The sequence below is a fragment of the Perognathus longimembris genome, chromosome 3, assembly GCF_023159225.1.
Source record: "Perognathus longimembris pacificus isolate PPM17 chromosome 3, ASM2315922v1, whole genome shotgun sequence".
Lineage (NCBI taxonomy): Eukaryota > Metazoa > Chordata > Mammalia > Rodentia > Heteromyidae > Perognathus > Perognathus longimembris.
Genome location: NC_063163.1, coordinates 116,631,880 through 116,644,710, shown reverse-complemented (window position 1 = coordinate 116,644,710; position 12,831 = coordinate 116,631,880). Strand labels below are relative to the sequence as shown.

The 12,831-nt window shown below is 59.7% G+C and overlaps 1 protein-coding gene across 1 annotated transcript in view; it reads left to right on the top strand.

The window, feature by feature from the left end:
* Nucleotides 1-12,831, top strand: part of Dscaml1 (DS cell adhesion molecule like 1) — a 219,192-nt gene that overhangs the window by 179,220 nt on the left and 27,141 nt on the right. Inside the window, 5 exon segments of the mRNA XM_048343911.1 lie at nt 3,410-3,609; nt 4,100-4,196; nt 4,600-4,728; nt 10,530-10,697; nt 11,583-11,653. Coding sequence (XP_048199868.1) covers nt 3,410-3,609; nt 4,100-4,196; nt 4,600-4,728; nt 10,530-10,697; nt 11,583-11,653 — 665 coding nt within the window.

Sequence of the window (12,831 nt, the reverse complement as noted above, 5' to 3'; positions counted from 1 at the left end):
GCTCTTGCCTTCCCGGCCCTGGCCTGCAGTGGTGTCAGTGATGTCTGCTCCCCTCGCTGGCCAAAGCCCAACGTTCAGTCAGGCAGAACTGGGGGGGGGGGGCAGGCCTCCCCCTGCGGTCCCGACACCCCACCACCACCACCACCACCACCCCCCAGCGGCAGAGTAGCCCCCCGCATCTTCTCTTTCTTGTGTCGGTTTGAGATTTCGTCTCAAACGACGTCCCCCAGGCCGGCCTCTACGGATGCTCCCCTCCCAGCTTCCCAAGTAGCTGGGACCGCAGGCGCGCGCCCCCGCGCCCGGCCCGCCGTCTCCCGGGGTAGACGACTACTGCTCACCTGCGGGGCGCCACGGGCAAGGCGCTCACTTCCCTTCGAAGCCTCGGTTTCTCCATTTGTAAAAGGAAGGCTCCTTGTAGGACGAAGTCACACAGTCAACTCAGTAGGTCTGACACGCCGGCGGGCGATCGGTGTAAAAATGCGAACGAGGTACCTCACACTCTTTTTACGTGTTGTTGTTGTTGTTGTTTTAATACAGGTGTTCATTTTATTCTCTCCGCAGCTGTGTCATGGCAGGGGGGTGGGGTGGGGGGCAGGAAGTCAATCTGATAAAGGCCAAATACCTGGTAGCAGAACCCCCCCCAGTCCTCACCCCACCCCCCCACCCCCGCCAGCCTTCAGGCCCCCTGCTCCCCCCGCCCCCAGGTGGCCCCGGGAGCCAGCCCCAGCTGTGGCTCTGTCAGCACTGGTTGCACAACCCCGGCGGGGGGGCCCCGGGAGCCAGCCCCAGGGGCTCTGAGGACGCTGCTGTCCCTGAACAACTGTGATTGGAAAGCACCAGAGAAAGCCTCGTGTGCTTTACCTCCATTCCTCGGGCTCTGATCCATGAGGCCAACCCTCAGACACACACACACACACACACACACACACACACACACACGGTCAGAATCCCTCCTGCCCACCCAGGGCCCTGAGACAGTGGCCTGGTCACTCCTTGTACCAAGAGCAGCCCCGCCCAGCCCAAAGGCGGCCGCCATGCAAGACTCGACTGGTTGATGTGGAAATCCTACTCTATATTCCAGCCAGGTCTCCACGAGTGAATTATGCAAATCTTTGATGGGGGGAAAAAAAAAATATCCCTGCACACATCCTTGAGAGTGTAAAACCTTAGTCAATAATTCATACGCCGATGTCTCTGACTGCGGGCTTTTTCTTCATTACGGCTTGCACCTCGTTATTTGTTTTTCGCGTTTTATTGTATATCCCGGTGTAATGCCGTGCATTATAAAATTTATCTGCTTCATTATTTGATGAGCCGGGTGCTGAGGAGTTGTGCAAGGCCCTGGGGCCAGGGCCAGCCCAGCACCAAACCCCTGGTACGAGCTGCCTTCACACACACACACACACACACACACGTGTGCCACTCACGCACTGGCTGGCGTCTCCCCTCACCCCCACTGCACATCCACAGCTCAGCTTCCTTCCTCCCACCCCCCACCCCCACCCCCAAAAAAAGCCAGATGACCCTGCCGAGCGTTGGCTCGCACCTGTAGTCCTAACGACTCGGGAGGCTGAGATCTGAGGGCCACAGTCTGAAGACAGCCAGGGAGGAGAGCCCATGACGCTCTCGTCTAACCATTTCCGAGCGGCCAGCGCGCAGTCTGCGCAAGACCTTTAAGGCGAGAGGAGAGGGGAGCCCAAAGTCACTGGAAGGGAGGAGGAGAAAGGGTTTCCTGCGCCTCTGGAGGGGGTGGGCTTGGGTGCGGGGGGAGGGGCGGGGACCCTGTGTGGAGGAGAGAGAAGGCAGAACCCCTCTGGCTCTGTGGCTCCAGGGAGCCGGGGTTAGGGCCTTGAAGAGCTGCTGGGCTCTACAGACCCAGGATGAAGAGGGCTCCGCCCCTAGGAGGGGCGTGGTCCTTGCAGCCAATCAAAGCCCTGCATCACTGGCCCCTTGGGCGGTCCCTCCAGGGACAAGGTCACTGGACACCCGTGTGACCCCGTCAAGGCCAGTCCTCCACCTGGCTTAGGCCCCTTGCCTTTCCTGATGATGGGGGTGGCCGGGTCCGGAGGAGAGCGATGGATAGTGGGAGGGGGTCTCCTTGGCTGTCTCTTGGTGATTTCCTGGGGTCGTGGTCAGAGTAAAGGGGACCCTGGGTCGCCATGACACCCAGTAGGGCTGCCTGTGGTTATTTTTTCGGTAAGACTAGGACACAGATAAACCAGGCTTCCCAGCAAGCTGAGGTTCTAGCTTCTGGGCAGACTCTGAACCCGGGTCCAGAGGCCACCCCAGAATTCTGCAGATCCTATTCAGCAGGGCCCTTGAACTTGCACGAATCACGTCTCACTAAGCTCTAACTGAAACGCAGTGTTCCCTCCCCACCCCACCCCCCTGTGAATGGAAGCCACACACCACAGCAGGAAGAGTCTGTGTGAGTGACTGTCACCAATAGAAAAGCCCCAGATAGTTCGTGTCATAGCACACCGGCTGCAGATAGCTCAAAATATCCTAGGTAGAGCATCACTGGCACAAAAGCCTGGTAACGGAAGACAGTAATTACAAGGCTCTGCTAGATCTTATTTCATAACGAGTAATGGAACACGTATTGATATGTGATAAAAAATATATATATATCCCTATCCAGTTTGCTTTTTTTATGTGCTTAATGCTTGGCATAAACATGTCTTAACAGTATCCGTTTCCTTTGTAACTTTATATATATTGTCAGTGTTTAAAAATAAATAATCTGACTGGGTGTTAGTGGTTTACACTTGTAATCCTAGGTCCTTCAGAGGATGAGGTCTAAGGATTACAGTTCAAAGCCAGGCCTGGACAGGAACGTCTGTGCGTCTCTTACCCCCAATTAACCTCCCAAAAGCCAGAAGTAGAGCTGTGGCTCCAGTAGTAGAGTGCCAGCTTTGAGTGAACAAAAGCTAAGAGGGAGCACTCAGGCCTTGAGTTCAAGTCCCAGTACTGTTACAGAAAGAAATAGAGAAAAGAGGAAGGAAGGGAGGGAGGGAGGGAGGGAGGAAGGAAGGAAGGAAGGAAATCCGATGCCTCGTGATACAAAGGGCCCAAACAAAGACTGATGATGGGGTGGGGAGCGGAGAGACTGGATGCAGAAGTGGAGCAGGACAGACAGACAGGTCCCCCGTTCCTGGCTCTCACCCACCCTTATCAGACCCTCTCCGAGGTTTGATGTGCTCTGTGTGTGGGGGTTCTGTATCCGTACCCCTCCCCCCTCTCCTGAGACCCTCACAGACCCCTCCCCCCCTCCTGAGACCCTCACGGACCCCTCCCCCCTCTCCTGAGACCCTCACGGACCCCTCCCCCCCTCCTGAGACCCTCACGGCCCCTCCCCCCCTCCCCCCTCTCCTGAGACCCTCACGGGCCCCTCCTCCCCCCTCTCCAGTACCAGCCATGATCACCTCCCACCCCAACACCACCATCGCCATCAAGGGCCACGCCAAGGAGCTGAACTGCACCGCCCGGGGGGAGCGGCCCATCATCATCCGCTGGGAGAAGGGTGACACGGTCATCGACCCCGACAGGGTCATGCGGTACGCCATCGCCACCAAGGACAATGGCGACGAGGTGGTCTCCACGCTGAAGGTGAGGGCCCGGCCCCCGGGGACCCTGAACTGTCGGGGACGGGGGAGCCAGCCACCTTACACTGGCATTCCGGGGCAGGTCAAACGTGGGAAGACCGGGAGCCCCTTCCCCACCCCCAAAAGTCCCGCCCCTTTCCCATCCATCTCTCTCCAGCAGGAGAGTGAATGTCACCTTAGCTCCTTTCTGACGGCCACCGTGGTCCATCGACGGACTCCCCGACCTCTCCTTCCTTTCTGGAGCCCTCCCGAGACCCCAGTCACCTCCCTCCTGCCCTCCTGCACCCCTCAACCCCTCCCTCTCTACAGGGACAGCTCCCCCCTCCCACCCTCGGGTCCCTCTAGGAGAAGCCCTTGACGAAGCCCCGTATGGGTCCCCTCCAGGAAGAGATGGCTTTGCTTGATCCCCCCGGAAATGCCCCCCCCTTCGGCTGACCAGCTCTAAAAGACTCTCCCCATTTCCTCCCTCTCCTGCCCCGCTGGCCACCGCCCAGCTCAAGCCAGCTGACCGCGGGGACTCTGTGTTCTTCAGCTGCCACGCCATCAACTCGTACGGGGAAGACCGGGGCTTGATCCAGCTCACTGTGCAAGGTGAGGCTGCCCCGCCCCCACCTGACCGCTGCCCACATCCGGGTCCCCCCTAAGAGCAGCTCACCCCAGTGGGAAATGACAGGAGAGCCTCCTCCCACCATCTCCTGCTCCAAATCGGAGCTAAAGACCCTTGCAGCCAGGCTTCAGACGAGCAGGCGTCAGGAAGAGCTGCAGACCCCGCACGTCCGGGAGTGGGTGGGCTCGGGGTCCTGCCCCCTCCCCTGCCCCTGGAGGTGTAGAAGGGAAAGGAAAGGTCACCAGGGAAGCCGCCCAAGGGGAAGCAGGCCACCAGACCCACCCGGCTCCGGCTCCTGACTACAGGCCGCGTCAACTCCCAGGGGCAAGGGAGAGGCCACGGCCCCGCCGCTAACCTCGCCTCTGTCCCTCCCCCGGCGTGCTGCAGAGCCCCCTGACCCTCCGGAGCTGGAGATCCGGGAGGTGAAGGCCCGGAGCATGAACCTGCGCTGGACCCAGAGATTCGACGGGAACAGCATCATCACAGGCTTCGACATCGAGTACAAGAACAAATCAGGTAGGTGCAGAGTTGGGGTGGGGCGGGCTTGGCCTGCGGCGGCCCCCGGTGCCCTGAACCCGGCCCGTGCCACTCTGGTGGGGCAGCCCTAAGCCACGCCCGCCGAAGGCAGGCACGAGAATGTCCTGCAGGGCACAAGGACCTGTGGCTTCCAAAGAGAGGCTGCAGCCAGGCTAGAAAGACAGCGGGCTGAGCTCAGGAGGTTCCGCTGGGGGAGAAGGCTGTCAGCCCTTCGGTCCAGGATTTCCTAGGCTCTCAAGGTGTCTCGTGAGAAGAAAAGGAGTCCCGGGCAGGCGGGGGGTGGGGGGGGCGTCTCTATGGGGACGTTGGGGGTTTTCGGGGTCCTCTGTCACGCTCCTTGACTGGGGAGATGACAGGTCGGTGGTCAGTGAGCTGGCTTTCCCAAGAACCAGTCTCTGGGCATGGGAGTCCTGAGAAAGCTCGGGCTTAGACACACACCCCATCCCCCCCAAAGCCCTGCTGTTAGACGATGCCGCTGCCCCGCCACTGTGGGGCGCTGTGGAGCACGCTGAGTCCCACCACGTGGGGCAGGAGAGCGTAGGATGAAAGGGGTGGGCAGAGGAACAGGACGGCCGCGCAGGGCCTGGAGGCACGCGTGAGCAGAGAACCGGGATCCTTGTGTACCTTTGGAATTGCACAGCGTGTGGGCGCCTGCGTTGGCTTCTGGAGAATACCTTGAAAATGAAGCATAGGAGCTGGGTGTGGATGACTCGGGCCTAGCGTCCCAGTTAGTCAGGAGGCCGAGGCCTGAGGATCGCGGTTCCAAGCCAGCCTGGTCAGGAGAGTCTGTGAGACTCTTACCTCCAACCAACCGCCAGAAAGCCAGGAGTGGAGCTGTGGCTCCGGTGGTAGAGCGCTCGCCTTGTGTTTCCTCCTGACTCTTTGTAGATCCTTCCTCTCCCGCTCAGGACAGCACGTAGCCCGTGGCTGGCTGTCCCCCCACCCACCCCTTGAATGGCCGTATCCTCTTCCCTGGTGGAAGTCCGGCATCCTGCACCGGGCCAGCCGCGTGGGGTGCCCGGTCAGTGGTACTGAGGGCGCTGAAGGGGCGGGGGGGGGGGTGGCGGGACTGCTCCAGAGCCACCCACCCCGACAGGCCCCTGACGTCACTGGCACTCCCGAGTACGTGTCCCCGAGAGCCGCAGACCGGCCGGGGGCTCCGAGCCTGGCACGGCCTCCCCGGGTGCCAAGCGAGGACGGGGTGCGGGCCTCGCGGGGCTGGGAGGATTCGGAAAGGCGGAGCCCCCGCCAAGAAACGTTAGGCCCCACTGGGTACCCGCGGCTCACATCCCAAACCACCCCGGCAGAAAAGAGAACATCCCAAATATATAACCAGCAAAAAGCAGGTGTGAAGGTGTGGGCCAAGCGGTCGAGGATCAGCTGAACAAGCCAACTGCGCAAGTGCAGGCTCCAGTCCCTCTCCCACCCCCCCCCCCCCAAATAAAAGAGGAACAAGCCACACGACGCCTCCCGCGGCCATCCAGAGCCCCGGAGCCCGGCAGGCTGGCGCGAGTGGGCCTGTCCGTCAGCCCCCCCCGCCCACCACGCCGCGTGATTTCCGCAGCATTGCGGCAGCCACGCGGCCGGGAAAGGAAAGGACACGGGCAGAAGACAGGACGCTGCCCCGGGCGTGCGCAGTGCCGTTGAAAAGAACGCGCGGGGCACACGCACGTGCACGCACGCACACGCTCCCACGCCCAGAACCCTGACACCGCGCCGTGGAGTGTAACGCGCCCCTCCTGTGTGAAGTGAGAAGGGGGGAGGGCATCCGAGGGAACAGAGGGGTGACCCAAAGGGAGAAGGGGTGCGGGCAGGCCTGGGGCCGCGTCTAAGTCCATCCGGAACCCACGCAACGGCGGCTGAGGCTCGTTCCCCACGCCAGACATTGGAGCCACGCAGGTGCCAGAACTCTGAGGCCTTCAGCCGGTCCTTTACACCGCTGGCGTCTCTTCATGTATAAAATGGACACCGAGACACTTCATTCTCGTGGATGGGGGGGGGGGGTGTACGCAGTAATGCCTGCCTCTGAGCCTCACACCCCGGAACGTTCCACGGGTGCCTGTCCTGTGCCCGCAATCCCCTCCCCTGGGCCTCCTGCCCCTGGCCACGCCCGCGCTCGGGGTCCCCAACCATCACCCCCCCCACCCCGTCCTCCACCCCGCCTGGGCCTCTGCCAGCCTCTCTGGAATCTTCCGAGGGGAAATGAGCAAGTCTGCCCTTTCTAAGCCCTCCCCCTCACGCCGTCTTCTCCCTCCCGGCCCCAGGCTGCGGAGTAATAATACACGAATGCTGAATGATAAATGGCGCCGTCCACACAAATCTATCAGATGACGCTGCGCACATTTTCTTAAAAAATGCACACGCCGCGTTGTGCCTCTGTTCTCCAAGCGCGGCGCGGGGACGGCCTCCCTGAGGACAGCCCTCAAAGCCCAGACGGGTGTCCGGCGGGCCAGCTCCTTGCCTGGGGGAGGGGTGGGGGGTGCAGTGGGGCCTGCCGTTCTGTGTCAGCTGGGATGTGGGTGCCGTGGGCTGTTGTTGTGACCTGGAGACCCTCTTCCCTGCACCACGGGGGTCTCAGAGGAAATCAGAGCCGCACCACGGGTCTGTTTCCCGAGCACCGGAGCTCGTGTTCCAGATGTGGCTTTCCTCGGGGGCCCGCACTGCTACTGTGAACGCAGCTCCTTAAAAAAAACGCACCCTCCCCGGCCGGCGGGCCATCTCAGCAAGCAGCCGCAGCTCGCGGGGGGCGGGGGGGGGGGCGGGGAGCGGACATCTCCCCAGCCGCTTCCTTAGTGTTTTAAGAAGAATATTCTGCATCATAAGCCCTTTGATGAAGAAAGGGAGAGAGAGCCCTTAATGAAATATGTTAATCTGAGCAAGCCAGGCTCCTATGAAAGGGAATATTAAAAGAGACAATATTCACCAAAGCCGGCTCGGCGCGCTGGGAGCTGGGAAGGGAAGGGAAGGACACGGCGCTCCCGAGTGTAGCTGTTCTGGGTCAGGAGATGGCAATGATCAAGTTTGGGGAACCGGCAAAAGCCCTCCAGATTTGTCTCTGGTGCATTAGTGTCAGAGGGTTGGGGGGCGGGGGAGAGCTGTTTTATACCAACATCATTCCTGTTCTCCAAGCACGGCGCGGGGATGGCTTCCCTGAGGACAGCCCTCAAAGCCCAGACGGGTGTCCGGTGGGCCAGCTACTTGCCTGGAGGGGGGGGGGGGGATGCGGGCCTCCAAGGCAGGGGGAGGGAGGGGGCAGTGAACAGGAACAAAATGGTTAGGAACCCAAACCCACTTGCGAACTTCCGGCAGAAGCAGAAAGGAAGGAGCTGCGGCCCGGGATGCCCTTCCCGCTCTGTTCTGTGATCGGCAGCTGAGCAAGGCAAGGGAGGGCAGGCAAAGGGGATTTCTTGATGACCACATGTAGAGGAATGTGCTCTGTGTGTGTGTGTGTGTATGTGCGCACACGCGCACGCGTGCACACACACGGGCTCACGCATGCATACGCACACACGGATGTGCTGATACTGGGGCTTGAACTCAGGGACTGGGTGCTGTCCCTTAGCTTTTTCCCCTCGAGGCTGGAGCTCTGTCGTGGGAGCCGTACAGCTCCACGTGTCGCTTTCTGGTGGTTAATCGAAGGTGAGAGTCTCTTTCCTGCCTGGCCTGGCTTCCGATCTCCATCCTCAAGTCTCAGCCTCCGGAATAGCTAGGACAACAGGCATGAGCCACCGGCACCCAGCTCAGAGCATTGCCTTAAGGAGCCAAGAGGGAAAAAAAAGTATTTTAAGAGACCAGGAGAAGGGCAGGCATTGAACCCCCTGTGAAATGGGTCGTAAGGAAGCGTGAGCGGTAAATGGTGAATATTTAAATCATCCATCAGGATACCTGGCCTCACCGGTGCCTGGTAAATGTCAGCGCCTCCACTCCTTGGCCCCTTTGATTTCAGACATCCCAGGAGGCTCCTCCCTCTGCCTGTGCTCATCAAAAATGAACGTGCTCCGCCCCCTGTCTCTCTCCCCCTCTCCCATACACGCAGGCCAATCAGATGTGATTTGTGAGCTGGCACCGGCTTCCGGGATGCCACGGAGGGCAGCGAGCACCTGCTCCGCATTGCTAGCCCGTCCCACCCCACACCAAAGGCATGTCCACAGCCGAGGGATGCCCACCGCCTGTGTACTGACCATTTCGGGTTTTCCCTGGCAATCGCAGAGCGCCTCTCTGGGTGGCTGAGGGAGTGTGGATAGACAAGAAGAAAATCGTGCGTTTCTGGGCCCCAGCGGCCCGCCATCTTGTCCCTTTGGCTCCCACGCTAGGGATTTGAACGCGGAACTCCTGCCGGGAGCGGGAGCTGGGCAGGCGTTCTTCACAGACGCTCAGGGGAGAGGGGAGCTTTCAAAAGCACCGAAGCCTCAGAGAAGCGAGGAGCCGGTGGCCCGTGCCTCCAGTCCTAGTAAGTCAAGAGGCTGAGACCCGAGGATCACAGTTCGAAGCCAGCCTGCGACTCTGATCTCCAATGGGTCGCCAAGCAGCCAGAAGTGCATCTTGTGGCTCAAGTGGTAGAGCACTAGCCTTGAGCAAACAAGCTAAGGGACAGCGCTTAGTTCCTGAATTGAAGCCCCAGGACTGGCACACACACACACACACACACACACACACACACACACACACACACACACACAGAGAGATCACCCGAACTTGGGGAAATGGGATTTTTTTTTTTTTAAATCTTATCAGGCATTAGCTTTAAGAAGACACATCTTCTTCCAGACTGGCCTTGAGTTGCTCGGCTTTCTTCCCTGCCTGAGGAATTAAACTAGAGGATATTCTTCAGGACACTCTTTTATTGGATAAAAGGCATAAAAAATGAGATTGACTAGTGACGCCCATCCATACCCAGGGAAGGTTTATAAGCACCGCTAGCAACTTGAAGTGTTAAAAGAAAAAGGAAAAGAGCCACCTGCCTCATGGTTCTGCGCTAGGAGGTCCTGGCTCATGCGGCACTGTCCCTCCCCCCCCCCCGCCCCCCTCCCCCCCGCCCCCCCCGCTTCCCACGCGCTCCCGAGCCCCGCCCCTGGGCGCCCGAGGTTCATTGTATTGAAAGAATGCCTGGCTCCCCGGAGATGCTGCGAGTGTTTGTAATCCCAGGATCCCCGAGTGGCATTTATCTAGCATTTTTCCATGTTCTACATTTGGTTGAACACGAGCCCCGGAATGGACTGCCCGTCCCCTCGGAGGCACGCCGAACACGTTCATTCTTTCCTGGGTTCCTGATCTGAAAGTCTCCAAGACGTGTTCCTTTTCCTGCTGGTGTGTGGGGAAAGGGGGGGGGGCTGAGGCTGGGCACCCGGGGCCCCGTGTCCGCCCCTGCCCGGGCCATGCAGGAGAGAGATGCGGAGAGAGGCTGGCTCTGTCCCCACCGGGATGGCGTTTCTCACAGTGGAGCGCGGTGCCCAGAGGGGCAGGGAGAGGCCCCGGCCAACCCCGTGGCTAAGCCCGGCCAGTCCTGAGCGACTGCTCGCGCCCAGGGCTGGGTCTTTGCGGGCTGGGTGAGGCGGACCCTGCCACCTCGGGCATCCACGTGGAAATTGGGATCTGTTCGCGCTAGAGGCCGGGGAGAGAGAGATCCTGGAACGCGTTGGCTGGTGTTCTGAAATGGGGAATGTGGCGTTGGAGCCGTGGCTCGGGGAGTAGAGCACCGGCCCATACGCGAAAGCATCGGATGCCGAGTTCAAGTTCCGCTCTCGGGCCAATGAAACGGGGGCGGGGGATCTTCTCTCCAGATTCCTGGGACTTCAAGCAGTCCACACGCAACATCTCCCCCACCATCAACCAGGCCAATATCGTGGACCTGCACCCGGCCTCTGTGTACAGCATCCGCATGTACTCCTTCAACAAGATCGGCCGCAGCGAGTCCAGCAAGGAGCTCACCATCAGCACGGAAGAAGCCGGTGAGTGCCTGGCCCTGGGGGAGCCCCCCCCCGGACCCAGCGGCCCCCTGCCCCCCCCCCAGCCCTGTGCATCCGCAGTGGACTTGGGGTGACGAGAAGAGAGGATTTCTGAGCAATCTCACAGATTGTTTGTCAGTCTGGCCGGTTGGAAGCTGCTTGGGTTTGGGGTGGGGTGGGGCAGAGGATTGGTTTTTTGGTTACTTTATTCTTTTTCAATGCTTTTCCAGGTAGAGCTCTCTCGCGCGCGCGCTCTCTCTCGCTCTCTTGCTCTCTCTCGCTCTCTCGCTCTCTCTCTGGCCTCTATCACAGATGCTTTCGTTTTGTTTGGCTTTGTTGGTGCCACACCTGGGGTTTGAACTTAGGGCCCAGGCACCCTCCCTCAGGTTTTTCACTCAAGGCTGGCACTCTGCCATGTGAGCCACGGTTCTACTTTCCCAGCTTCTTGCTGGTTCATTGGAGGTAAGAGTCTCATGGACTTTTCACGCCCGGGGCTGGCTTTGAACCGGGATCCTCAGATCTCAGCCTCCTGAGCAGCTAGGATGACGGGCGTCAGCCCCACGGTGCCCAACGATCCCAGGTTTTGAATTTTAAAAATTCAAAGACAGGTTTTTCCTCTTGCTTTTCTCTTATTTGGCATCGTGAAACAAAGCCGTGCCAGAATTGGTAGCAACACATATTGCGATATTTTTGAACAAGCAGCACGTTAAGAACTAGAGCCCCCCCCCCCCCCCCGTGCGGATGGCTGCGGAGCCGGCTGGGGCCTCGAACCCACCCTGGCTCTCCCCTGTCCTCCGCGAGCTCCTCTGCGGGCCCAGCCGCTCGTGGGGATGGGCACGCCGTCCTCTGCCCGTACCTGACTCACCCCTGCTTCTTTCGTCCCCCCAGCTCCCGACGGGCCCCCCATGGATGTCACCCTGCAGCCAGTCACCTCCCAGAGCATCCAGGTGACCTGGAAGGTAAGCGAGATGCCATCTTGCCCCGTCCGTCAGCCCTCCGGGGTTGAAGTCCTGACGGGCTCAGAGGTCTATAGCTTCCTATAGCACGCAGGCCTGCGTGCCACGAAACACAGTGAGGTGTGAGGTGTGGAAGGAAAAGGAGGCCAAAGGGCAGATCCCCCCCCCAGCTCGCTCTCCCCCCACCCCCGCACCTGCTGCCTGGCGGAGGGCTGAGCCTGGGGTGGGAGGAGCTGGCCGTGCTGAGAGGGGCAGGGACCTTCCCGCCACCCTGGCCCATCCTTAAACCAGGTGCTGTACGGGGTGGGGCTTGGATTCGACTCTACGATGATCCAGATGGAATCAGGACTTTCTTTTTCTAATACGTAGACGTATTCAATACCCATCCACTCGGGGATGGTGGGAGCTACAGAGAAAAGAGAGAGTAGTCTGTGCGTGCCGCCGCTCTCATTCCCAAGGGCTGAGAGCTGTGTGATCTCAGGATTGGCTGATGTATCTGTCACTCAAGTAATCCCTGTAGGCAGAGGCTTCTACAGGGACAAAGAGAAGAGGAGCACCTAGAGCTGCCTTCCTAGGCTGTCCTGACCCTGTTATGTGTGCTCCCCCCTCAAATGGAGATGAATGGGTACAGCCATGCCCTCCTCTGGCTTCCAGTGGACTTGTCTGCTCTTCTGCTCCTCGGGGGTAGCCAGAGAAGGCCGTGGGTGCGGACACAAGGTGACTTGTCTACTGTTGTTAAGGTCGAGACAGGCGTGGGATTTAAACCTACACAGCCCAGAGTCCCAGTTCTGTCTCCACCACAACCCACTTCCCAGACCGAACTCGGGGCCTGGGTGCTGTCCCTGAGCTTTCTCTGCTCAAGGGTAGGCACTCTACCACTTGAGCCACAGCACCACTTCTGACTTTTTTGAGTCGTTTGTTGGAGATGAGTGTCTCACAGACTTTTCTGCTTGGGCTGGCTTCTGATCCTCAGATCTCAGCCTCCTGAGCAGCTAGGACTCCAGGTGTGAGTCACGGGCATCCAGCTCTTAGGGCTCATGGCTTGTTCTCCCTGGAGCAAGGTTATCTCCACTGTGGGCCTTGTCTTCACAAGGAGCAAACCATCCAGGGTCATTGTCAAGACAAACTCCTCAGTGGAAAAGCCAAAGGGCATTAGCCTTCCTTCTAGACTCTTCAAGGTG